The sequence below is a fragment of the Myxine glutinosa genome, chromosome 1 (genome assembly GCF_964187855.1).
Source record: "Myxine glutinosa chromosome 1, kmMyxGlut1.1, whole genome shotgun sequence".
NCBI classification, from domain to species: domain Eukaryota; kingdom Metazoa; phylum Chordata; class Myxini; order Myxiniformes; family Myxinidae; genus Myxine; species Myxine glutinosa.
In genome coordinates, this window is record NC_136261.1 from 277,731,642 (window position 1) to 277,755,639 (window position 23,998).

The 23,998-nt window shown below is 46.3% G+C and overlaps 2 protein-coding genes across 26 annotated transcripts in view; one reads left to right on the top strand and one right to left on the bottom strand.

Moving 5' to 3' along the window:
* The window catches only part of ZNF575 (zinc finger protein 575), a 686,770-nt gene that overhangs the window by 414,935 nt on the left and 247,837 nt on the right, over positions 1 to 23,998 (top strand). The gene's annotated exons all lie outside the window — the stretch shown is intronic.
* Positions 188 to 23,998, bottom strand: part of LOC137437686 (intermediate filament family orphan 2) — a 38,790-nt gene continuing 14,979 nt past the window's right edge. For 7 of the 25 annotated variants that reach the window (XM_078766138.1, XM_078766148.1, XM_078766122.1 and 4 more), the window contains 8 exons: positions 22,730 to 22,858; positions 10,920 to 11,136; positions 8,065 to 8,134; positions 7,558 to 7,672; positions 7,224 to 7,310; positions 6,877 to 7,001; positions 6,618 to 6,686; positions 188 to 328 (listed from right to left, as the gene is read on the bottom strand). In XM_078766138.1, the coding sequence (XP_078622264.1) occupies positions 271 to 328; positions 6,618 to 6,686; positions 6,877 to 7,001; positions 7,224 to 7,310; positions 7,558 to 7,672; positions 8,065 to 8,134; positions 10,920 to 11,136; positions 22,730 to 22,858 (870 nt within the window). In that variant the 3' untranslated portion in view covers positions 188 to 270. Of the gene's footprint in view, positions 332 to 6,617; positions 6,687 to 6,876; positions 7,002 to 7,223; positions 7,311 to 7,557; positions 7,673 to 8,064; positions 8,135 to 10,919; positions 11,137 to 22,729; positions 22,859 to 23,998 lie in introns of all 25 variants that reach the window. The other 18 variants (XM_068132236.2, XM_068132210.2, XM_068132195.2 and 15 more) reach the window with 3 other exon arrangements.

A 23,998-nucleotide genomic window follows, 5' to 3' on the forward strand; every position in this document is an offset into this window, starting at 1 on the left:
GTATTGCAAAATCAACTTTCGAGGAAAGGCATTGCATAAACAGCTTGGAATTGTTGGACTTGAGGAAGAAAAAAAAAATCTGACGTCTGAATGTATGTATCAGACCCACTTTTGTTGAAATGTATGGAAAACAATGTTGAAAATAAAGTTTCACTTTCAGCAGTTATATATATATTTTTTCTGACTTCTTCTTGATGATCATCTCTGTTGCATGTTGCTTCTCCTCCTCTTCGATGGTAACTCGCTTTTCCTTTTATGATATCATCTCCCTTAATTTTTCTCATTGCTATCATGCTTTTCACCTTTTCCTTCTTCCACTTTTTCATCTCTGCTTGGGGGAAAGGAGAGAAAAATAATTGTGTTGAAAAGGACATTCAATTTAAATACGAGTACAACGAAAAGAAAAAGAAGGGAAAAAACGCACTAGAGACAAGAGTTAACAAGACTCATGAGCATTAAACCATGTGGAGCATTGCTGGGGTATATAGATTACAGTAGATCTGGGGATTATCAACATCAAAGTAGATCTTTTATGTGCCCTAAGTTTCACACTTGATTTCAGTTATATGACCCTTAAACCTCAAAAGTACCACAGGTAGACTTTTGAGATAGGAGACATTCACCCCCTAGTGGGCCAAATCCAAGTTGGCCACCATTGTGCATGGTATAAAAGATGTTTCACCACTTTGAGAGATTGTGAGGCCAACTAAGTGTTGTGCCGTTTCTGAGGAGTGTTTCAGGGGATCATGGGTCACATCAAAAATCTCATTGCGGCAGATCGTGATAACGACTGAGAAATTCACGTTTCTACTGCCGACTCTGCCATGTGCATATTCAGAGAATTTGACACCATCAACTACCTCCGGTATGGCTGATAGTATCTCAAGAGAATCACAGTGGTTGAGGTGTAGAATGCCGAGTTGTATCGAAGTTTCATGAACGGTCAGTTTGTGGTGAAGGACAGGTGTGGCAGCTCCAGCTCCAATGCTGTGATTTCAGCTCCAATGCAGGGGCTCTAGAGATGAAGCTGAAGCAGTCAATCCCAGCATGCTTCTAAATGTAAGGGTGGAGTCATTGGGCAGATGCACAACTCAGAGTTGTTGAGTAGCAGTTGCTCTTCCATGAAATTCGTGGCATCTCCAATAAATTTCGTGCTCTCACAAATGACCGACTCATTTGACCTCGAGCATTATGTCGACAAGATCAAGAAGCTGAGCGTTACCATCTCCATACAGAACCTTCTGATATTCGATGCCATCAGTGTCTGAGAGAAGGATCCCTCAGCCCCTGGACCATCGAAATCAACCATCTCTACCAAAGATGTTGCTTCTGCCCAGGATTTAAATTGTGAAAGAGCATACCATGCCACCTATTGACATCTTCGCCCATGATCTTCTCCCCAACTGACCCTTGTTTGATGGTGATTTACCCACAAAACCTGCAAGCAGCATCCTAATTTCAGAGATTGAGACTCATCTCCACGAGGACTGGCACAATTGGCTCTGTTGACCTGGTCGTGATGGAAGAAACTGTCCCAATAACTCAAAAGATTGAGAAATTCTGGACCTTGTCTGAAAGGACACAGCAGTGGTACTTGGCGGCACGCTCGCAAACAATGAAACCCTTCCAGCACGCCTCTACGAGCAGCCCGGAGTCCACACTGCCAACCTGGCAGAACTCTGGTTGGGGGAGGCGGATGTTCGCATCATTCCACACACCAATTGAGCTATCGAGAGAGGGTGCAAGCATGTCGTAGTGGTATGAAACGACACCAATAGTGTCGTTTTGCTGCTGTGCTACGCTCACTACCTTATGAACAATGGTCTGAAGGAGTTATAGGCCCAGTTTGGGGTGGGTAAAAAGCGGCGGCTCATACCTCTCTCTACACATCCTGTCTGGGCAATTAGGTGCCACATTGTCAGATACTTGTTAAAGGCTAAAGCACAGGTTACAACAGGTGATGATGCCCTGAGAGTAAAGAGATACAAAGCATGGGCCATGGTATGCAACCCTCTGGCTTATTTGACCAAATTTGGAGAGACCCTATCCTCAGTGAGCACGATATCCTTGTTCAAGTATGGAGAGGCTCAAGGTCCAAACCGAGAGCCTCACCATTTGAAGAGTTGCGAATTGAGTGTCATACTCGAAATTCCACTGTCAAGGCTCTCAATGAGCTGCCTCCTACGTCAAGTGTGATCTGAGGACATATCTGAAGGTCATTCTATGTGATTTATGGTGTGGTCATCCTTCTTGTCAGTCACAATGGGAGTCGACGGATTTTGGATAGGATAATGTAGAGTTCTCTCGAGCCTATTAAGTGACTGAAAGTATTACCCGTGCAAATTCTGATGACTTGTAAATGTGGTGCTAAGTGTGAAACTGGGCGCTGTGGCTGCAAGTCTGATGACGTCCATAGTGTGAGTTTTGTCACAAGAAAGAGAACCATTGCCAAAACAATTGACCTCATACTATTTCATAAACCCAGTCATATTTTACCTTTTACTTTGCATGTTAGGATGAAGTCTGGGTGCATGGGACGCTAATATTTGTACACATTGAATATTCTGTTCCTAAACATGTACTGAGTGATATCTGACGCATCAAAATTTTCATCACGGTATTTGATACCTGCACAATTCTTGGCATGAGTTACTAGTTCTAGTCAAGAAACCCAACTGCTAATTATTTTGGCTTATTGACTGAATAACCGATGTATTTCATACATGTTTTATGAATGTCATGGACTACATTACATGCACAGCCAATGTTATGTTCTTATGATTGTATGAAGATGGTTGTATTCAATGTATTTTCATTATCCTCACCCCAATAAAGAATATCATTCTTGTTACCCTGCGCTCGAGAAGCGAAAAGCAGGGTTAAGTGATCGGTTGCATATGTGCATGCGTGCATACGTGCGTACGTATGTCGTACGTGTCTGCATTTTTAAAATACATTTTCTCGGTAACTGTTGGTGCGATTGACACAAAATTTTCACCAATTTATCCGTGATGAAAATACTCATGTATAGTATGCGCCTACTCATGTATAATTATTTGAGTGATAATTATGACGTGATACATCACGTGGTACAGATGGCATTTTGGAAAAACGTTGCACCTCCAAAACCACTCCATGGAATAAATTGAAACATGGTTCATTGTAAAGAACAACTCTGCATGGGAAATGAGTGCCATCAATGATGACATCGTTGCTGCCGTAATTACGATGTCATAATCCGCCAAGTACAATGCTTAGTCCGAGTAGTTTGAAATTTCTTGAGCATAATCTATGTAACAATTATATTGGAAAATGTCAATTTATGATGTCATCAGTCACGTGGTCTGGCAGCCATATAGGATTTAAGCAAAAATCTTCTCTGAAACCGCTGAACCGATCAATGCGAAACTTTAATTGATCAACTACCCATGGGAAATATGGTTTGATAAAGATGACGTCATCGGTCAAGTGGTCTGGCAGCCATATTGGATCAAAGAAAAACAAACAAACAAAAAAAACAAACAGAAGAGTTAGCTCGCATCACATTTTCTCAAGACTGCACAGGCTAAGTATTCTATGAATACCATCTAGTTACTTGAATTGATTACTTGCATCATTTCACATAATACTTATAGTTCTCGGGTTATGGTCATTTCATTATTTTGAGTATTTTGGTGTTCAGTGAAAGTAGCCATATTGGATTTCCAGCTGCACATGATGGCAGATCATAAAATAGGCATGTCAACATGTCAGGAATGTCATATTTAACCAAAACTGATATCAAGTTTGTCATTCTACACCTTCTAGATCCAAAGTTATGGCTGCCTCTGTGTTTTCCTATGTGCAATGGTGGCCATCTTGAACTTAGCCCCCGAGTGAGCGAATGTCTCCTATCTCAAAAGTCTACCTGTGTTAGTTCTGAAGCGTCAGGGTCATATACCTCAAATCAAGTGTCAGACGTAAGGCACACACAAATATACGAGGATTTGTATAGCAGAACCAGGACTATAATCATCAGCCAATTATTTCTTAATTACGTGTAGATTAGATGTGTTGTACAACCCTAATTAGAGACCAACTACAATAAGAAGCCACCAGGCCCACATGTATAGTTAGCGCCTTGTCCAACCCTCTTTTCTTTGCTGTCTTAAAATACCCATTTTTCTTTTATTTTCATGCTTTGTAATGCATCCCAGGACAAGTTACATACACCATTCCTCATTTCTCCTTGTTTCTACCTTTCCTCACATGGGAGATGAGCATGTGGAACATTTCTAACCCCAGTCCTGGCGATATACAAGACGATATATAAGGGGCCGTGCCAAGCCGCTCACGCTCTCTCTGGTGCCATCCTCTCTTTCACCGACACAATTAGCAATTCAGCTTCCCTCTTGTGGACACCATCACCCTTTATATTCAATCATCTCCCTGGCACCAGCTCTGTCTTCAGGGAGGAAGATGGCCAGCTTTCTTGGCTTGGAGTTTGAGGAACTCAAAACAAGCACAGCATGGGTCTCGCATCCGGCTGACCTCCCGCTTTTGCTCCTGCTTGAGACCATTGTACCATATGAACTAAGGGAAGTGAACAACTCTCCCACACAGACTTCTCCCTCTATCTCTCCCTTTTGTATCGTGTAATCCTTGAACGAGGGTGTTTTAAAGCTAGATAAGTAGGCATTGAGCACTATTGTGTAACTTGTATTTCTTCGCCCTGATGTAATAAATTACCGTTTCTTTCTCATTATTATTACGTATTGAAACTGCTCTAACGTATTTGTGTGCAAGAAACACAAGCTCATCCTCTGGGCGGGTATTGAAACTGATCAAGAAAAGCGTACCATTGTGTACCACCCATGCCATCGTGAAATAGCTATCTGCAGGGTGCCTCGCACAATGTCTGGTTGATTAAACATGTCGGCCTGCTCCATCAAGAGGCGGATGGTACCACTCTAAATTGTGATAGCGGAGCAGGCATTGGGATTAACCATCCGATCAAAAGGTTAGACATGTCCGAATCACCCTTACTTTCTCCAAGCTTAACCTCCATGGCTGGTTAAGGCATTGGGATTAACCATCCAATCAAAAGGTTAGACATGTCCAAATCCCCCCTACTTTCCCCAAGCTTAACCTCCATGGCTGGAGCATTTTGTGGAACTCGTTCCCGGCATGGCCTGGTGTAGACCTCATGCGTCTTACACTTTCCGATCAAACCCAACCTCGTAAAAATATAATATATTGTTGAGGAAATCTCGGAGTTGGTTAAAGATGTTTATTATAGCATAGTTGTTTCCGCAATGAGTGTCTCAGCAAAAGCGTTGAGTAATTAGGTGTGATATTATATATGCATCGCTATTATGTTTAGACGGATGATGTACACTTATCCCAGTGTCTGTGGCTAAAAACCGCCATCACATTGAATCATTTATTTACTATGTTACTCTCTGTAATCTGTCTTCAATGTTGCTATTGGGGGCCAGAGGAGGAGGGGCAGCCCGGTTGACAACTGGAAAATGGGTGGTCCTTCACCCATAAAATGGGCCTATGGGCCAATGGTAAGCGACAAGGGAGAGCGAGAGGGAAGCGAGAGCACATCATCAATGGTCTAAGTGCCCGAGGCAATAAAGGTGCATGTGATGGGAGGGTGACGAGTACATGCACGTGGAGCCTACAGAGCGAGCATGCACACAAGCTGCATCGGGATTTCTCCCTGTTGCCGAGAAATAGAGCCTCCAGCCACGACCACACACAGCAAGCCATGCCCACTCTTGTTTTCTTTCCCCATGCCATTATTTCCTGTTTAATAAACCTGACTTGATCTCAGGTTAATTCTGCCTGTGGTGGCTTGATTTGATGGTTGGTGGTTTGTTCGTTTTTCGTATACAGCCTGTGAACTGGCTATACATAGGTTGCATAATTTTTCAGGAAGTGCGTTTGTGCCACTGATGCAATGCCCCAATAACCAGTGGGCTGGTACTCAATTTGCCGACCTCGGAAGAATGACAGGCTGAGTCAACCCCCCCCCCCCCCACCCACCGGCGTTAATTCAACGATCAACCGGTATTCGAACTCAGGATCCTAACCATTAAGCCAACACCAGGCTTAAGATTTGATGGTTATAAAGACCCGCTAAGGGGATAATTGGTTGCGGTCTCCATTCCGTTTATAAGATTGCATCATGTGACTCAGGTTGCTCAGCCTAACATTAGATCCCGTCACGTGATGCCCGTCAGTGCAGCACTCCGCTTATAAGATTGCATCATGTGACTCAGGTTGCTCAGCCTAACATTAGATCCCGTCACGTGATGCCCGTCAGTGCAGCACAGAGTTACTTTGCGACTTCCAATCTGCATGGTAACAAGGCCGTCAGACATAGATCCGGCAGGGAGATCTCGAAGCGGTCGACTGCTGCAATTGCTTTGATGCGACCTGCCGGATTTGAACCAGGCAGCTGGAATGAATCCAACGGTTGCAACAATATATTGAAAGTGTCTGCCCTGCATCTAACAAACAAATCTCCAACACCGACCCCTAGGTTACTTGATACTTTAGCAACACAAATATGCACAGTCAACAGCCATGAAAGAGCACAGACATGAATAAGGTAAATATAATGATACCCATTTCCTTCTTCATTGTTTTCCACTTCACTGCTTTCCTCACTTGCTGATGTTGGTGAAAGTAGAGGTCTAAAGACAGGGAAGCAAACAAAGGCATGAGAATAACAAAAATGTGGTAATAATGTACTTTAAAGATTATTTAATAACCTGTTCTTTATATTAAATAAATAAATAAAAATTCCGTTTAGTTCTATCAGGAGTCTCGACACGCATACGAACAATATTCACGCAGGTTGACAATGACAGAGCAATACATCACCTTGGTTTGCCAATAAGGCGCTTACAAGTTTCCATCTGCACATCAAGACCACGTTTCATGCTGCACATTTCCATGTACTCGCTCAGATGGCGAGTCATGTCACTCTTTGCGCTCCGCAGCTCAAGCTGTAGCGGTCACAAAGCCCAAAGGTTAGGAGAAATGGGTCAGTAAGCCCTATCACATCCGAACAGCAGAACTGATCATATGAACTGCAGCGAGGAAAGTTCACAGACACAGCTCAACTCAACCAGAGGTGAATCAAAATAGGGTTGCACTCTGCATACAGATATGAACGTGAGCAAATTAACACTTACTAAAGCAACCCTTCCTAATGGACATGGCAGTACCTCGATCTGGGAGATTGTCTCATGGTAATGTTGTTCACGCGACTGAAGCAAAGTTTCCGTCTCCGAGATGGCTCGCTCCACCTCATCCTGTGGACGATATGGAGGATCTCAGCTGGTAGTGAAACTGAAAGGTGACCAGGTTAAAATGCTAATTCCCATTGGCTGAAAAGCATAATCTATTGTTGGCCAATTAGAACAAGTACTCCAACATAAGTGGAGTGCACGAGTGCATTCTACGAGCATCGTTACCAATTTTTTCTTTTATATATTTTATGACAAATATCTAACTTGCTTTCCAAAGAATGACAGCCCCTGAAAGCCTCGTTCGTTTTACCTCAGTGGATGCCTCGCCCTCCACTTCAGGAACACCCGAGAAATCGTCCCAAAGGAGAAGAGAGTCGTCCGATTCCCACCCAATGCTCTCGTCATCAATGTCAACCGATTCCCTCCTAAAACAATGGTATTGTTTAACAACATCAGAATCTCAACATCCTATTTTTTAACACTACATTTCTTCACAGACAGCCGAGTCAAATCCGTGTTCCCTTACAAGGATCTTAACACATGGCCCATCAAGGTCTGCACTAGTATTGCCAACCTATGGTTGTTTGTCTGTGCTCAATCCTTTTAAATGCTGAGCGTCAAGCAAGGAAGCAGCACACACCATTTTAAGTCTTTGCTACAATTCGGCCAGGGTTTGAACCAAACCTTCCAGACTCAGAGCGGATACTCTAAGCATCACGACACTGAGTCTGCTTGTTGGTGAGCCAAGGTGGTGAGTTTAGCTCACCAAACTCAGCTTTTATCAAATAAATAAAGGCAAAAATGTCACTCTACTTACAGTTGGCTGAGAAGTCGTTTCATTTCATCCGTTATGTTCCCATTTGTAGAGCTTCCGGTGCCTCCTTCTGCTAACCAGAGCAAAAAGCACGGCATCAGAACCTGATACAAGAAGCAAAATGAAATCCGAACACAAACCAAAACTCACAACCCAAACCAACAAATGCTTCTATTCGAGCCAATAATAATTTTGTCGGAGACCAAAGCCATCTATGCTATTGATAAGGAACCAATAACACAACATATCTCACGAATACTGAGTCACCTATAGTAATTCAAATATACAGGACCACCTAGCAATTGAGGTGCAAAACCACAATCAATAAACTACTGGAGATGTGCTTGACCACCAACAATGAATGGTCATCTCTTTTCTAAAAGCCACCCTGACACCAGCCACCATTCACATTTCTAAACCCTGGTAGTAACACAAGCCATTTGGACTCTCACCCCCTTCATCTTCGGAACATTTCATTTGAATAGGCAATTTTTAGCTCACCTGGAACGAAGTTCAGGGGGGCTTATGCAATGGCGTGTTGTCCGTCCGTCAGTCAGTCCGTAAACACTTGAAACTTCTTCTCCGAAACCGCAGATGGGATTGCGACCAAATTTGGCACAATTATATTTATTGTGTTGTGACTAAAGTTTGTTCATGGCACGAAAAAAATCGGGGTCCAAAGGGGTCTACCGGGGTCAAAGTGGATCCAGGTTTGACCCCCCAAAATAGGAATTTGCTTTTTTCTCTGAAACTACACACACTATTGCGATGAAACTTCACCACAACCTTCATCACCCGTGATGTTCCGAAGTTTGTTCACGGCAGGAAGAAAATCGAAGTTTAATGGGGCCTACGGGGGTAAAGTGGGTTCAGGTTTGACCCCCTAAAATAGATATTTGCTTTTTTCTTTTTTGTATACAACATCAAGGCTCAAGAGCTAACATTAATCACACAAAAAAAAAAAAACCGACACATAAAACATATAATAAAGGGTGCAGGAGACAAGATGGGGAGAGAGAGGGAAGCACACAAGTAAAACATTTGAGAGCAGGGACATCGGGAGATCTGTGGGAGGGAGAGCTTGGGGGGAGGAGGCATGGGAATGGGGATGGGAGGTGGGAGAGATATAAAACACATGGACGTTTCATTTTTCACACATGGAGTCTAGGACTTCCAGGAAAGAAGTCAGTATTTCAAAAAAGTGGATCTGGGGTGTTTTAACAGGGGTAGAAAAGATCAAGGTTTTGGATGCGGGAAGATAAAAGATGGTGGTGAACAGCTGTTTTAAAGACCTGGAGGGAGGAGTGAGATTGAAGAGAGTGTGGGAGTTTGTTCCAGAGGCAGGAGAAAAGAGGAATGAAGGAGTGAAAGTGAATAGAGAGTCTTGATTTTGGCAGTTTCACCAGAAGAGGGTTGCTGGCAGATCTTGCGTGACCTGTAGAAATATTTGGGGGACAGAGCAGACAGGGCTGGGGGGGGGGGGGCAGCCCGGAGAGGAGTCGGTCGAAGACAGAAAGACCACCAACCTGCCTGCGGCGAGTAAGTGAAAGGCCCTCATTGTTAGCTTCATCGCGGGAGATTCCAATGATTCGGAAAGCTTTGGTTTCAACAGACTGAAGCCGAGCTAGGTGTGAGGCAGGAGCTAGGCTAAAAGCTGAGCTAGGCTTTCTTCTCTGAAACTACACACACGATTTAGATGAAACTTGACCACAACCTTAATCACCTGTGATGTACCAAAGTTTGTTCACGGCATAAAAAAAATTCGTCAATTCACGGCAAATTTGTTTAAAGTCTTATGATTATGTTAGTATGATTCTACATGCTGCCCTGTCTTCTAGAAACCATTCAAATTGGTTTAAAATACCTTCAGTCATTGTAGTATAGTTTAATCTACAAGGTGAGCGCCAGGGGTATTACCCCGATGTTTAATCTTGTTATTCACTTCATCTTTTTGTGCATATGTAGAGATTTCTATTTTTCAGATTTTTTTAAATTTGTCCTCACTAGCACAATTGATTTATTTTACTTGCTACATAACATCCTTGAACATCCATGGTCAAACATTTTTAAACGCAAGACAAATTAACAAATGTCAATTCCTGCTTTTACTACATATTTGGTAAACAGGGAGGTTGGGAGAGGGTGGGTAGAGGAATGGGTGATGGGGAGGAAAATGTGGGCTATTAGTCGAATGGTTCGGGTATGAGAAACATGGGTAAAATAAATAACCACCTTTAGAGGCCATTTTTCCCCGCAAAGCGGGGGTTGGCCTTTTTCGGGAACCGTGGTTGTTGTTGTTTTTTGGTCCCCTTTTTGAAGCGATGTTTTACGGCCGGATGCCCTTCCTGACGCCAACCATTTTTGCCGCCTTTAACGACAAACAGGGAATTACCAGTGAACTGGTACTCAATTAGCCGACCTCGGAAGGATGACAGGCTGAGTCAACCCCCCTGGCGTTAATTCAGCGATCGACCGGGATTCGAACCCAGGATCCTAGGATCCTAAGCCGGCACCCTAGCCGCTAGCCCAACACCAGGGTTGGTGACCCCCCATTCCTCCCACACCTTGTTCGTCCAACTCTTCCTCCATCTTTGCTTTACACTCTGCTGTTGGTCTTCCCAACTCTCTCTACTCATGAGATGAGAAACATGAATGAGAAACATGGGTGATGTTCATTTAATGATACTAGATTGTACCAGCCCAAATATTACACATGAACAAGGACATTCTCGAGCCCATTTCTCAACATAATCGGTCTTTGGGATTCAAATAATACTAGGTCCAGCAAGTACCAAATAATAATCCGCATTTGATTTGATGGTTTCAAGGATGGGTGAAAATAAGGACACCAGTTATACCATTAATGGGAAGTGAAACTGAGGCTTGGGTGGATTCGCTCTTATCTTCTTGTTTCGATGCTTGATCTCCTTTGCTTTCTCTCAGGTTTCCATCAGCCTCACTTACAGCTAAAACCTCGACATTTTCTCCTTGCAGTGTTTCACTTTCATTGTCTGCACTCCCCTCTTCATCCCCTTCAGGACGACGGGGGCAGCGAGCTGGAGAAACCGGGAAACACTAGAAAAGATGGAGGTAGGGGTGGGAAAATAAGGATGCGATGATAGTCACATTCCTATAATTAGTCACATTTTAATATCACTCTCTCACCAATGCATCTGAGGTATGGAATTTGTCTTGAAATCAATAAAATTATCAAATGTAGCTACTGTTCAATTACCGCAGCAGACTTGGCCTCGTCTTACACCTGGTCTCCACCAGTTAAGTTTGGAATCTCATGTCAAAACCAAAATATGCAAGAACTCTAGGTAGATATCATCATGCCACCTACACATGGGGGTGGGTATTAGACACCATTAATTGGTTGCGTCCCAACCTACGGCCCCTGAAGCAACAAGTTATTTAATTAACTGTAAAATTGATTGTTAATAAATAAACATGTTGCATTGCAACAACAACCATATATACTAGCCGAAACCCGTGGAACATCCACGGAAGGGAAGATGTGGTGTATGGATAGAGTGTACCATTATGGATGGCATCGGGGATTTGCTTGTCCGAGTAAGAGTTAGGAAGAAAGATGAGAATGAAGAGTGCGTTTATGAACAACGATCGCCGACACCGGCACAAATGCATGCTCTGGATTGTCCACTCAGTGGACGGCTTGCTGTCGCCTTCGACTGTCCAATCAGATGAGACAGCTGGCTTAACGTCCTCTGATGCGACGTCACACCTGCGAGGTATCAGGAGGCGGGAACCGAATCCAAAACAGAAGCTAAAGTAAAGACCATCGGAGATCTCCTGCGGCAGCGTTTCTAACCGATGTGGTAAAGTACAGTACGTACAGTAAAGGACATTCTCATTGATCCGTTGATTAACTATAACTGACCTGCGCCGCCCTGCTGTAGCTTGACATGTTAGCAGGTACTCTGACCTTTTTCACAACTTCAAATGGCGTTTCATAAAATCCTGCTGTGACTCGACATGCGCCGCACCATAATCATTGGCTCATAAAACCCTACACTGCTACAGAGGATTATACTACCACCGGAAGCCGGCACTTGGTTGTCCACAGAGGGAGGGAAGAAACACACCATGTGGAATGAAAAACAAAATGCTTTAAAATATTCAAGAAAGAAACTTTTTTTTTTCATTTAATATTCCGTAAATATTTATTGTACGACTAACGATTGTCAAAATAAGAACCTGCTTTCGACAATCGCACACTATACCGTGGAGGCCGCTTTTACAGAATAAGAAGGAAATAATTAAATTAATGCTTTCCTATTTACATCGTTGAGTCAATACGTCAAAAAATCATTTTTTAAACCTGTAATCACTGGTTGTAGGGAATGCAGATTTGACGATCAGCTGATTTATGTGTGTGTGTGGGTGTGTATTTTAGACTTGGACAATATAAGAAGGAAAATTGCTTTGCAATACATGCCCATTTGCAAGTTTCAGATCAATATCAGTAAGCACGGCCCATTATTTAATGACACCACTCGACTGTCCAATCAGCGGACGGCTCGCATCGCCTTCGCCCAGCAGACGCCAATACGATGGCGTCGAAAGATGGCGTTGTATCGGCCGTTAATCGGATGCTTTTGGGCCCCAAAGTCGACTAATTCAGATTTTTCGAGTCTGGCTGTACGTGATAAACAAAGAGCGCGGTTCGTAGACCGTAAATGCATTAGTGCCGTGGGCATCGGGTCACTGGGTGCAGCGTAAAAGGGATAACAAAGTCGAGTCCTTACGGTATTATTATATAGATTATATGGACAAGGCGTATAGTGGCAATATCACTCATAAATGACTACAAACGACAGCTCAATGCTTTGTTAGAGTTATCTAGTAATTTATAAAACAGGAGAATGTAAACCGGCAACGACTACATATTGTTACCGTTGAGGAGAAAGGTACGAATCCCCACTCCTGACAACAATTTGTTACAATCGCGAGACAACTGGGCCGGGAGGGTTGCAAATTCAAGGTGCCGAGCACACGTCAAGGTGCACGCGCATGCCGAAGACGGCGATCGAACCCTCCGCGTGATCGAACCCTCACTTTCCCACACCTTATGGAATGCCGAGCGGTTTTGCACACGGTGTGGAAAGCGGCGTTACTCCCACGAGATTTATGGACCTGAGTCTAGCCAAATTCGGTCTCGGATGATGCTAGGCCAATTGGTGAAAGGACGTACCGAACAGGTTGGAAAGGAAGAACAAAATGTACAGCCTTTTATTCGGAAGGCACAGAGAAAGAGACAAAGATGTACCTTAACAAATATTACCTAATAATAACCCCGACTTGGCACCTTCACACTCTGACACACACACACCCAGGGACAAAGGACACTCTGGTTAAGGGCGTACCAATGTACGTGCTGGGATTCCTCGCTGGTGCCCATGTGGTCTGGTGTGCGCAGTTCGGTCCTCACGTGCAGCCTGGATGAGGTAAATTCGGCACAGGTGGGACGAGTAGAAATTGCCAACGCTTGCGGGTCATCCGGATGGCGCAAAAGATCGGCGCAGACGCGATAGGTGTCGGGCGCCGAACAAAGGCCGAACACGTGTCGTGGTGGATACGGAAAAGCAAGCGAGGTTTCGTTGTGGGCGTGGCGAAAAAGGCAAGAGCGCTGGTGTGTCCTCGGTCAAGTCCCAGAAAGCAAGAGAGTCATGTCGTCCATGAGGCAAAGAGAATCCAGAGCAGGTGGTCGTCGACGTGGCGAAATCCCAGGCAAAAGAGACTGATAAATGTGCTCCGCGTGGGCTTTTACCAGATCCGCCATGCCTTCAAAATGTTCCAGAGCCTCCCATTGGCTGAGGCTTGTCGCATCATGGCGAGGGGTGTTCCCGCCACCTCACCGGTCACGTGGGCCTGTGCTTCTGGCCACGCCTTTCTGCCCATTAAAAAATGGTTTCTCCCAGCCCCGAAGGCTTGACATCCTGCCTAACCCAACGCATATTTGGTCTTTTTTTTTTTACTACACAATGGGAAGGGCTAATCTCTACATTCAATAAGACATATCTAACTAATGTAGGCTACATGTTGTCTTGCAATTGACTACAGGGAGTTTGCCTTTATGGCACAACTGCAATAATATTAAATATACACCATCATAAATATTAAACACGACATAAAACATTCGATAGAGGGCATATTTTTAAGTGCATGGGAATGATAAATCCTATAATTCTTTAATTATTAGTTCCGTTATGTAAATTTTTGCACACTCTAATGTAGCGCTATCACAACAGCAGCTGCTCTTGTCAAAGATCACCAAGCAGTGCAGAATATACATACATATATATATATATATATATATATATATAATTATATATATATATACATCGTTACGGTTTTTAGAACCTTCACAGTAAATTTTAGTAAATGTATCCCTTATAAATGTTTCCCCTGTAAATATCCCCCTCAATTGGCTGGTTAAAGATCGCACTCTAGTTAGTCCATGAACAACACGTAGCGAACCATAGGCCCTCTTCGTAGTTATTTCATTATTATATGTTTCAGTTAAGGATCTGTTCCCAGTAGTTGAATCTGCATTGCATTAATCAAATAAGATAGGTCCCTTTTGTTTCCTTCAAAAGCGGTGCGAGTGGTGTTCTAACTCCCCACCAGCCGCCATTGGCCATGTGGTCGGGCCAAGAAAGAAGGGGGAGGAGCTGCCAGATCATGGGTGTGGCAAGTCGGCTCGTCATAGGAGGTGGAGTCAGCAAGCCCTTACCGACCAACCAGCACCGCGGTGAGCCAACCAGTAGGCGTGCCCTCGGAGCCCGCGGCTTGATACGGCCAGGAGCAATAAAAGCGACTGCAAGGGACTGCTTACAGGGTCGATGAGAAGGTACGAGTGAGATGAGTGATCCAGCCAAACCGAGAAGAGAGAGAGAGACGTGGGGGTGCTCGCATTGCGGCAATAGTTTGAGACCCTCTAGGGCCCTATTGTCGCCGGTTGTTGAGATGCGAAGCTGCCGGCCGCTGTTTGCCTCGAGCCCAGAGCATGAACCTGGAGTGAACCTCAACGCTGTGCCGCTGCCTGGACACTTCTCTCCCTGGCGCATCCTTACCATCTGCCTGGACCCTTCTCTCCCTAGCGCATCCCTACCATTGCCATTCTCCCTGTCGTGTAAGTCTGTTCGTGTTGTCTGGGGTCTAATATAAGACTGTTTTAAGGCTTGCCCTGTGTATCTTCTTCTTCTTCGTCCTGTATATTACTTTCGTTCCTCTTCCTTTGGTTTTTTGTACATAATTAATAAATGTCTGTTATTTCCTACCTTTGGTTTCTTCTTTCTCGTCCGATCGCTTTCGTGATTTCTTTCGAATGAGTACCTATGGCACGATTTGGCCAACGCTTTATAATCGGGTTTTCCTCTTGATAACGGCTCGAGCCACGGATTGTTAAACCGCTCGGCAAATACCATCTTGTCCGTGGTTCGAGCGGTACTTGTCTCCCTGTTTTGCGGAGGGATTGGTAAAGGTATTCGGGAGAACACCTTGACCAATAACCCTGATCAATTCCACCCCGCAAAAGAGCGTTACAAGTACCAGGACCAGAGACGGCCAGCTTAACAGGCCAAGGGGATTAACCCCCCCCCCCCCCTTGCTAAGGGGAGTGCAGTCTCTGAGATCCGTAACAATTGGTGTCGAGGAGTTGGGATTTGGACCCGAACCCAATTTTTAATCCATCGGAAAAAAATTTGGTCAAAATTGGGAGAGGCCGAAATTTTATTTAATACCACCAAATTGAAGTCGTGCCATGGATGATCAAGGTGATCGGATGCCGGTAGGGGAGATAAAAGAGGGTTTAGAGGCAACCCAGGACCCCAGGGAGGCAGTGGGAATAATGGAAGAGGAGCGCCATGAGGGTGCGGTAGCGGGGGGTTGCAGGCGCACAAGATGGCGGCGCCTCGCACGAGGTTGGAGGCGCACAAGATGGCGCCTCGCACATGGTGACGAGGGTCGAGCCCGCGGTGCCAACGGAATGGGACCGTTTAATGGGACAGTTGTTGACATTTTTGACCCAGGTGGATGAAGAAAACAAAATGTATGCCCAGGGGCTCATATCCACCAGGGAAATTAACGACATGGGTGTTCAAATGACTAAGGAACTAAAAGAAATGAATGCAGAGTCAAAAAGGGAGGAATCCAGGTGTGATATGGAAAAGATGGGGACGAATTTGGCAGTAGGGGAGAACCTTGGGAGCAAATCGGGCGAAAGGGTTGCGGGGTACGCGACGAGGTAACGCGGTGTGAGAAGCGTGGAGAAAGCGAGGTGGAGCAAAGCACAGGTAACTGGACCGGGGTAGAAATCGCGACCCGGGGTATGGGGAAGCCGGCGACCGCCGAGGTAGAAAAGGAAATTTTATTCGGACCAGCGGTCGTCGAGGGAAAGAAAAAAGAAATTAAGTCCGAATCGATCGAAGCAGTAGTGGAAATTGGAATTGGAGAGACCGCAGATGTAGAAAAGCACTCGCGGCAGGGAGAAATGGAAAATGCACAAAGTCTGGATTCGCATCATGATGCTGTGCTTATTTACACCAATGAAAGTTTGCAGGTGGTGTTGGAGCGAAGGAGAAGAAGCGCCCATGTGAGTCGTGCTGTATATTGTGCGGGGAGATTTTGCAGGAGGATGTTTGGCGCAAAAAGAATTTTCGCGTGCTTGGGATCAAGGCGTAACCCGGGCGCTCGTAAAAGGTCCGTGGTGCGCGTTATGGATGGCAATGGCACGCGTGTGAGGAAAAAGTGTGCGTCGAAGAGTGAGTGCGTTACAAAGTGTGGGAGTGATACTGAGTGCGAGCGAGAATGCACGTCGGAGTGTGTGTGTGGTGAGTGTGACACGGAGAGTGAGATGGATGAGGAGCGGGTGCGAGGATGCACACTTGGGATGGATGGAGAGAGTGTGCGAGAACGCACACCTGAGTTGGTGGTGGTGCGTGTGCGGGAGAGCACACCGGAGCACGTGAGTGGGTACGTGCAGGAGTGCACACCCGTGGTGAGTGTTATGGAGGACGTAATGGAGGAGAGGTGTGGAACGGAGGTGTGCATGATGATAGAGTGTGCGAGGAGGGTGGGTGAGCAAGAATGTGCGCGAGAGTGTGTGGTGAGCATTATGAGTAGACCGGAGTATGGAGCGAAAGAGAATGCACGAGCGAGTACAGTGGTAGAATGTATGGGTTGCATGAGAGGCGCTGAGACACCTGGATGTGTGAGGAGGAAAAGGAACGCGTGGTGTGAGCATGCAAGTGAAGCGTCGACGTTGAACGGGATAGCGGTTAGACCGACGTTTAACCGACGCGAGCTCTCGGTCCGTGCCGGGCTGTGTGTATTGCGGGAGCCGGCGGGGATCGGCGCAGCGTCGCTTCTGTTTGGAGCGTCGTGCACGATCCGGGCCGGACCCCGCCCCGCACGGTCGAGTCCGGGCTTTGTCGGGCAAGGCGACCGGCCCGGTTCGAGGGAAGGTAGGAGGGATCAGAACGGCGCCCCCTTGTGGTGGCGGCGTTCAACCCGGGCAGGGTTGGCCCACCGCGCATGGGAGCGAAAAGCCCCGCGCCGGGATGGTGCTTTAAACCTTGGCCCAACCAAACCTCCTCGCCTGAACCGAATGCCGGACGGACCCAACCGCAGGAGACCAAACTACCCGAATTCATTGCCGGCTTTGCGAAGCCGAGCTTTGATAAATGCATGGACGTACCGAGGAGGCTCAGATATAGCGGACTGTGAGGATGATAGTGTAACTGTTTGGAATTGGTAGGGAATTGGCTTGGAATAACTAGTAATTCGAAATTGGGAATAGTGAATAGGATTGGCAGTAATGATTGGCAAATTTGATTGGCAGAATATTGGATGAGCAAAAATGGATAGGGAGAGATGCCCGATGGAGAGGGATGGCAAATCCACCATCCCTCCCATCCACCCGGGCACATGAGCTGTAGTTTATGGGGTTATGGCGGTGCAAACCAAGCCAGGGAGGGTTTGGATAATTGTATCTAGCTGACCATAGGTAACTGTAGAGTTAAGTAGCGACATGTACCTGTAGTAGGGGACGTAGGTAGATTAGTTGGATGATAACGACGAGGGAGCGCAATAGTATAAGGGGCGAATGGGAAGCGCGAGTTTCAGAAGGGGGGTAGTCAGCTTAGACGATGCAGTGTGTTTGTGGTGTGGTTTATTGAATGAGGCATTGCGTATGGAAGTTCTTGCTGGTGAGCATCTTGAAATGAGGAATTGAGAGGCAATGCTCGTGAATGGTGCAGTGTGTGTGAAGGAGGTGATTGAGCAGCGTATGGTGAAAAGTGCGATTGCGAGTTGTATTGAGCGAATGGTCCTGGAGGGAAGACGGGTGCAAGAGCCACCAGGTGTGTGAGCACAGGTGTGCAAATACAGGTGAATGGAGAATGGTTGAATGGAATAGATGGTCTGGAGTGAATGGAGCATGGAGCATGGAGTGTATGGAGAATGGTTGTGTGAAATAGCTAGTATGGAATATATGGAGTATGGAATGGATGGTGTGGAGTGAATAGTGTGGAATATGTAGAGTGGAGTGGTTGGTGCGAAAGGAGTGGATGGGGAAGGTGGACCCCCCTCACGAATACCTGGGGAGGGTAGTTTAAGAGTAGGTAGAGGGTACAGGTAAATTGTGGTGGATATTGGCATCTGTGGTGCGTGTGGTAGAATGGTGTTTGGATGGGTGCATTAGTGAAGTGGAAATGGCTGGGCGTGTGGCCTGTTAGTGTGTGTGTGGTTAAATGGGCACTCCGCCACTGTGAGGATGTCGGCCAGGTGAGGCCGCAGGTGGGCTCTGGGAGCCAGTAGAGTTGTTCAGTGGGGCCCGAGGATCCGGAGGACGGACCCGGGTAGCCCAGTGCCAGAGAGACACCGAGTGGGGAGAGCGCCAGAGGGCCTTCCCCAGGTAGATAGGTTAGGGTAAGGAGCAGGCAAGCTCGGAGGTAACTGCAGTGGCGGAGGTGTGCAGGTGAGTAGACCTGCTAGGGGAGCCACACGACTCAGCCCAGAAATTGTGCGAAGGCACAGGGAGTTGAATCGGGGGAGTGAGACCCCAAATTGGTGAGCGCCACAGATGGTCAGTGGGAATTGGTTTTTAGAACCGCATCGAGTAAGGTGGCCAATGGTTTGGCAGGGAAAGACCCCGGGTAGAGTAAAAGTGTTAAAGTCATTTAGAAGTATAGTTAGGATTGAAATCTCCTCGCACCATCTACATCCACTCACCTGAGGTGATGACAAGACTCCACACCATGTGATTTTTGCAAATGTTTTGGAATGGTGAGACGCATCATGACAAGGGGGTGACATTGTGCTTGGTTGTTCCATCTCTTGCTCCTTATGAGGAATTGATGAGGAATTTGAATCGATGGCAAATTTGGTTAGAGGAATTGTTGACGAATTCGGCATCGAGGGGAGATATGGGGAAGACAGGACGTAGAGACGGAATTTGTAAATGCGTAGAGTTGTGTAAATATGAGGTAAGGGCAAGGGTTGAGTAGGTGACGGGGGGGGGGGGGGGGGGGGTGACGTACGATAGGGACGAGGTTTCTCCGCTCGCTCTCCTGCGCACTTCACCTCTGCATTGCCTTGTGTTGATGTGTACCCTTGCGCCCTTGCACCCCGCTGACTCTGCTTTGTCCTCCTTCCCCACCTATGGACCGTGCTCTCTGGGCACTGAGGGGAAAGCATGCAGGAGCCGCATTTGTGTGCCCGAGCCGCCGCTGCACAGCCTGCCTGGATCGGTACACCACCTTATGGACCGCACGACTTGCGGCCTAACACCACCATATGGACCACACGTTTCTGTGGCTAAGCACCACACACTGATGGACCCCACGTGTTGGGGCCTGGCCCCTCTGCTGGGACCGGCCATGATGGCTAGAGAAGAGTTGGCTTGCGGACCACGGTGAGGTGGCCCCTTTTTGCCATACAGGTGGACCACCCATCGTTGGCCCCTGTTGGCCATAAATAAAAATGGACGCGTTTTGTGCCTTTTTATTATGTGCAAATAGGCAGCAAGCCACAAGAGAGAACAACATCAGGAAGATCGGACCAGCAGAGCAGAAGGAGCAGAAACAACAAGAAGAAAACGGTCAACAGTTTGTTTGTTTTTTATTTGAAATGTGTGCAATGAGCACTGCATGGTGCTTTGGGTGGTTTTTCTGGTGCTGATTGGTGCTTTGGTGCTTTGTAATGCTCTTGTGCTTGGGGGTGCACTGCAATATCAATTGTGCATCCCCGGGCACTTGAGTATGGTCTATCGGTGCAGTGCAGTGCATGCTCTTCCTCTTTTGCAGATCTTTTATTTTTGTCTCCCAAAATGACAGGTCCTGGGTTGCAGTGTAAATACAAAATAGTGTCTTGTAAATAATGCTCCCCACCGTAAATGTGTAGTTTGAAAACCATTCCGTACTTCGGTTATCCTGTGGGCATGAGTCTGTTAGGTAGGATGCAACGTAGCAGGCGGGACATACGTAGTTGTTTTAAAACTGTCGCACTCAAGGGTAAGGTTAATAGTAGAGGGCTATTCCACCTGAGTGTCACATTAAGTAAAGTTAGTTCGGGTCGAGACGACCCTAGAGGAAAAACGGGTGCTGTGTTACGGTTTTTAGAACCTTCACTAGTAAATTTTAGTAAATGTATCCCTTATAAATGTTTCCCCTGTAAATATCCCCCTCAATTGGCTGGTTAAAGATCGCACCCAAGTTAGTCCATGAACAACACGTAGCGAACCATAGGCCCTCTTCGTAGTTATTTCATTATTATGTGTTTCAGTTAAGGATCTGTTCCCAGTAGTTGAATCTGCGTTGCATTAATCAAATAAGATAGGTCCCTTTCGTTCCCTTCAAAAGCGGTGCGAGTGGTGTTCTAACTCCCCACCAGCCGCCATTGGCCATGCGGTTGGGCCGAGAAAGAAGGGGGAGGAGCTGCCAGATCACGGGTGTGGCAAGTCGGCTCGTCATCGGAGGTGGAGTCAGCAAGCCCTTACCGGCCAACCAGCACCGTGGTGAGCCAACCGGTAGGCGTGCCCTCGGAGCCCGCGGCTTGATACGGCCACGAGCAACAAAAGCGACTGCAAGAGACTGCTTACAGGGTCGGTGAGAAGGTACGAGTGAGATGAGTGATCCAGCCAAACCGAGAAGAGAGAGAGAGAGAGACGTGGGGGTGCTCGCATTGCGGCAATAGTTCGAGACCCTCTAGGGCCCTATTGTCGCCGGTTGTTGAGATGCGAAGCTGCCGGCCGCTGTTCGCCTCGAGCCCGGAGCGTGAACCTGGAGTGAACCTCAACGCTGTGCCGCTGCCTGGACCCTTCTCTCCCTGGCGCATCCTTACCATCTGCCTGGACCCTTCTCTCTCTGGCGCATCCCTACCATTGCCATTCTCCCTGTCGTGTAAGTCTGTTCGTGTTGTCTGGGGTATAATATAAGACTGTTTTAAGGCTTGCCCTGTGCATCTTCTTCTTCTTCGTCCTGTATATTACTTTCGTTCCTCTTCCTTTGTTTTTTTGTACCTAATTAATAAATGTCTGTAATTTCTTACCTTTGGTTTCTTCTTTCTCGTCCGATCGCTTTCGTGATTTCTTTTGATTGAGTACCTGTGGCACGATTTGGCCAACGCTTTATAATCGGGTTTAGCCTCTTGATAACGGCTCGAGCCGCGGATTGCTAAACCGCTCGGCAAATACCATCTTGTCCGTGGTTCGAGCGGTACTTGTCTCCCTGTTTTGCGGAGAGATTGGTAAAGGTATTCGGGAGAACACCTTGACCAATAACCCTGATCAATTCCACCCCGCAAAAGAGCGTTACAAGTACCAGGACCAGAGACGGCCAGCTTAACAGGCCAAGGGGATTAACCCCCCCTTGCTAAGGGGAGTGCCGTCTCTGAGATCCATAACAATATATATATATATGTTCTATGCTGGTGTTGGTTTAGCGGTTAGGGTGCAGGCTTGGGATCCTAGGATCCTGGGTTCGAATCCCGGTCGATTGCTAAGTTAACGCCAGGGGGGTTGACTCAGCCTGTCATCCTTCCGAGGTCGGCAAATTGAGTACCAGCTTGCTGGGATGAATGATCCTGGTGTGTACCCCGGTTTAGAATAGGTATACCGTATCCCTGCGCATCGTAAGAGGCGACTAAGGGTTGGCGTCAGGAAGGGCATCCGGCCATAAAAACATTGCCTCAAACAGGGAACCATGATTGTCATGGGGCCCGCAAGGCTAACCCCTGCTCTAGCGGGGAAAATGGCCTTAAAACTATCATTCATTCATTCATTCTATGCATGGCCACATCTTTTAAGAGTTACAAACTCCATCCTCGGGGTACAAATACAACTTTGTGTGGGAGGTAGCCTGGCCGTGGCCTCAGGTGGCAGTGTGGGGCATGAATTCTCCATGTAAATGTGTACCGTGTAGCAAAATGGCCGATGTGGCCAAACAGCTCGATGAGCAAATGCATGCATTGGTATTTGAGAAAGGTGATCCCTTGTAAATAGCTTAATGGGGTTCTCAATGCAGTACAAACAAAATTGGAGTGATCTGGTTGGTGTGTTGAGCCAATTATTGACTGTTCCAGCTCTATTCTGTCACAACTACAGTGAATGGAGGCAGGGAAGAAACCAGAACACCCCCACTACCTGAAAGATGTCACGATGAGAGTCACGTGCCACATCACATAGCCGTGCTGTGATGTCGATTCGTCGGCAGATGTCCATGTCGACTCGCCTTGCCTGCTCCTGGATCTTTGTGTCCAATTCGGACATGTCCTGCAACAGAATCAATTGTCCAATTTCCTAAGCCTTGTGTTGCTCGAAAATCATTTGGGACCACTTTGTGAGTTTTATCATAATTTTAAATTGTCATCGCCCTAAGAACACGCCTAGAAAGTAATCGTATGAATGAAAACTGGCAGTGTGACAATCAAATTATTATACACTGTCTATATTCTCAACAACCTGGAGGAGAAGAGAAAACATTCACAAGAATGTAGAACAAATTAAATGAACATTGCATGCCAGAGGATTGAAAGTCTATGTCAAGCACTGAATCCCAGAGAAAGGAGTAAAACAATTTATAAAATTCATGTATTGGGTTGGCCTGCAGTGTTCCCATCAAAATCCTTGGCTCATAATGTCGGTGAACCCAGGCTCAAGTCCCATATACTACCACTCGTCCATTGTTTAGTAATACAGTATAAGGAACTATAGCACAGGAGGGGGCCATTTGGACCATCATGACTGTGTTACACCAATCCCAGAACAATCACCCATCCCACACAAGCTACCTACAAGTCATGCTAATAGCCCTATACCTCTCCATCCCCATTGCTTTTAGGTACCTATCCAATTCCAATTTAAACGTATCTACCCTTTCTGCTACCACTACCTTTTTAGGGAGACCACTCTATGCATTAACTACTCTCTGACTGAACGATCCTTGCGTTACTACTGTCCCATCTCTTCTCTTCTTTACTCTAGGGTTATGGCCCCTGGTCCCATCACAGTCTATTTTGAATATTCTACACTTATTTTGCCCACACCCTTCTTTTTCTTAAACATCTCAATCATATCCCCTCATAACTGCCGCCTTTCTAATGTATAAAGTCCTGTCTCCTAAAGCCGCTTCTCTTGATTAGTCTAGCTAGGCCCAGAATCAATCTACCGTATTTTCACACAAATAACCCACCCCATTGCATGCCCGCACCTGAGGAAAAAGTGCTACAGGAATATTTCAGGCACGTATAACCTGCACACAGGTATAACTCGCAAGTCAGCTTTCCTCTCCACATGACTGGGAGATTCATGATCTCCATATTTCCAGCAGCCGACACGGCTTTGTTGTCAAGGGGCCATTCAAAATTATGTATCACATTTTTTGCCTAAATGACATGCCACACCCCTTTAACG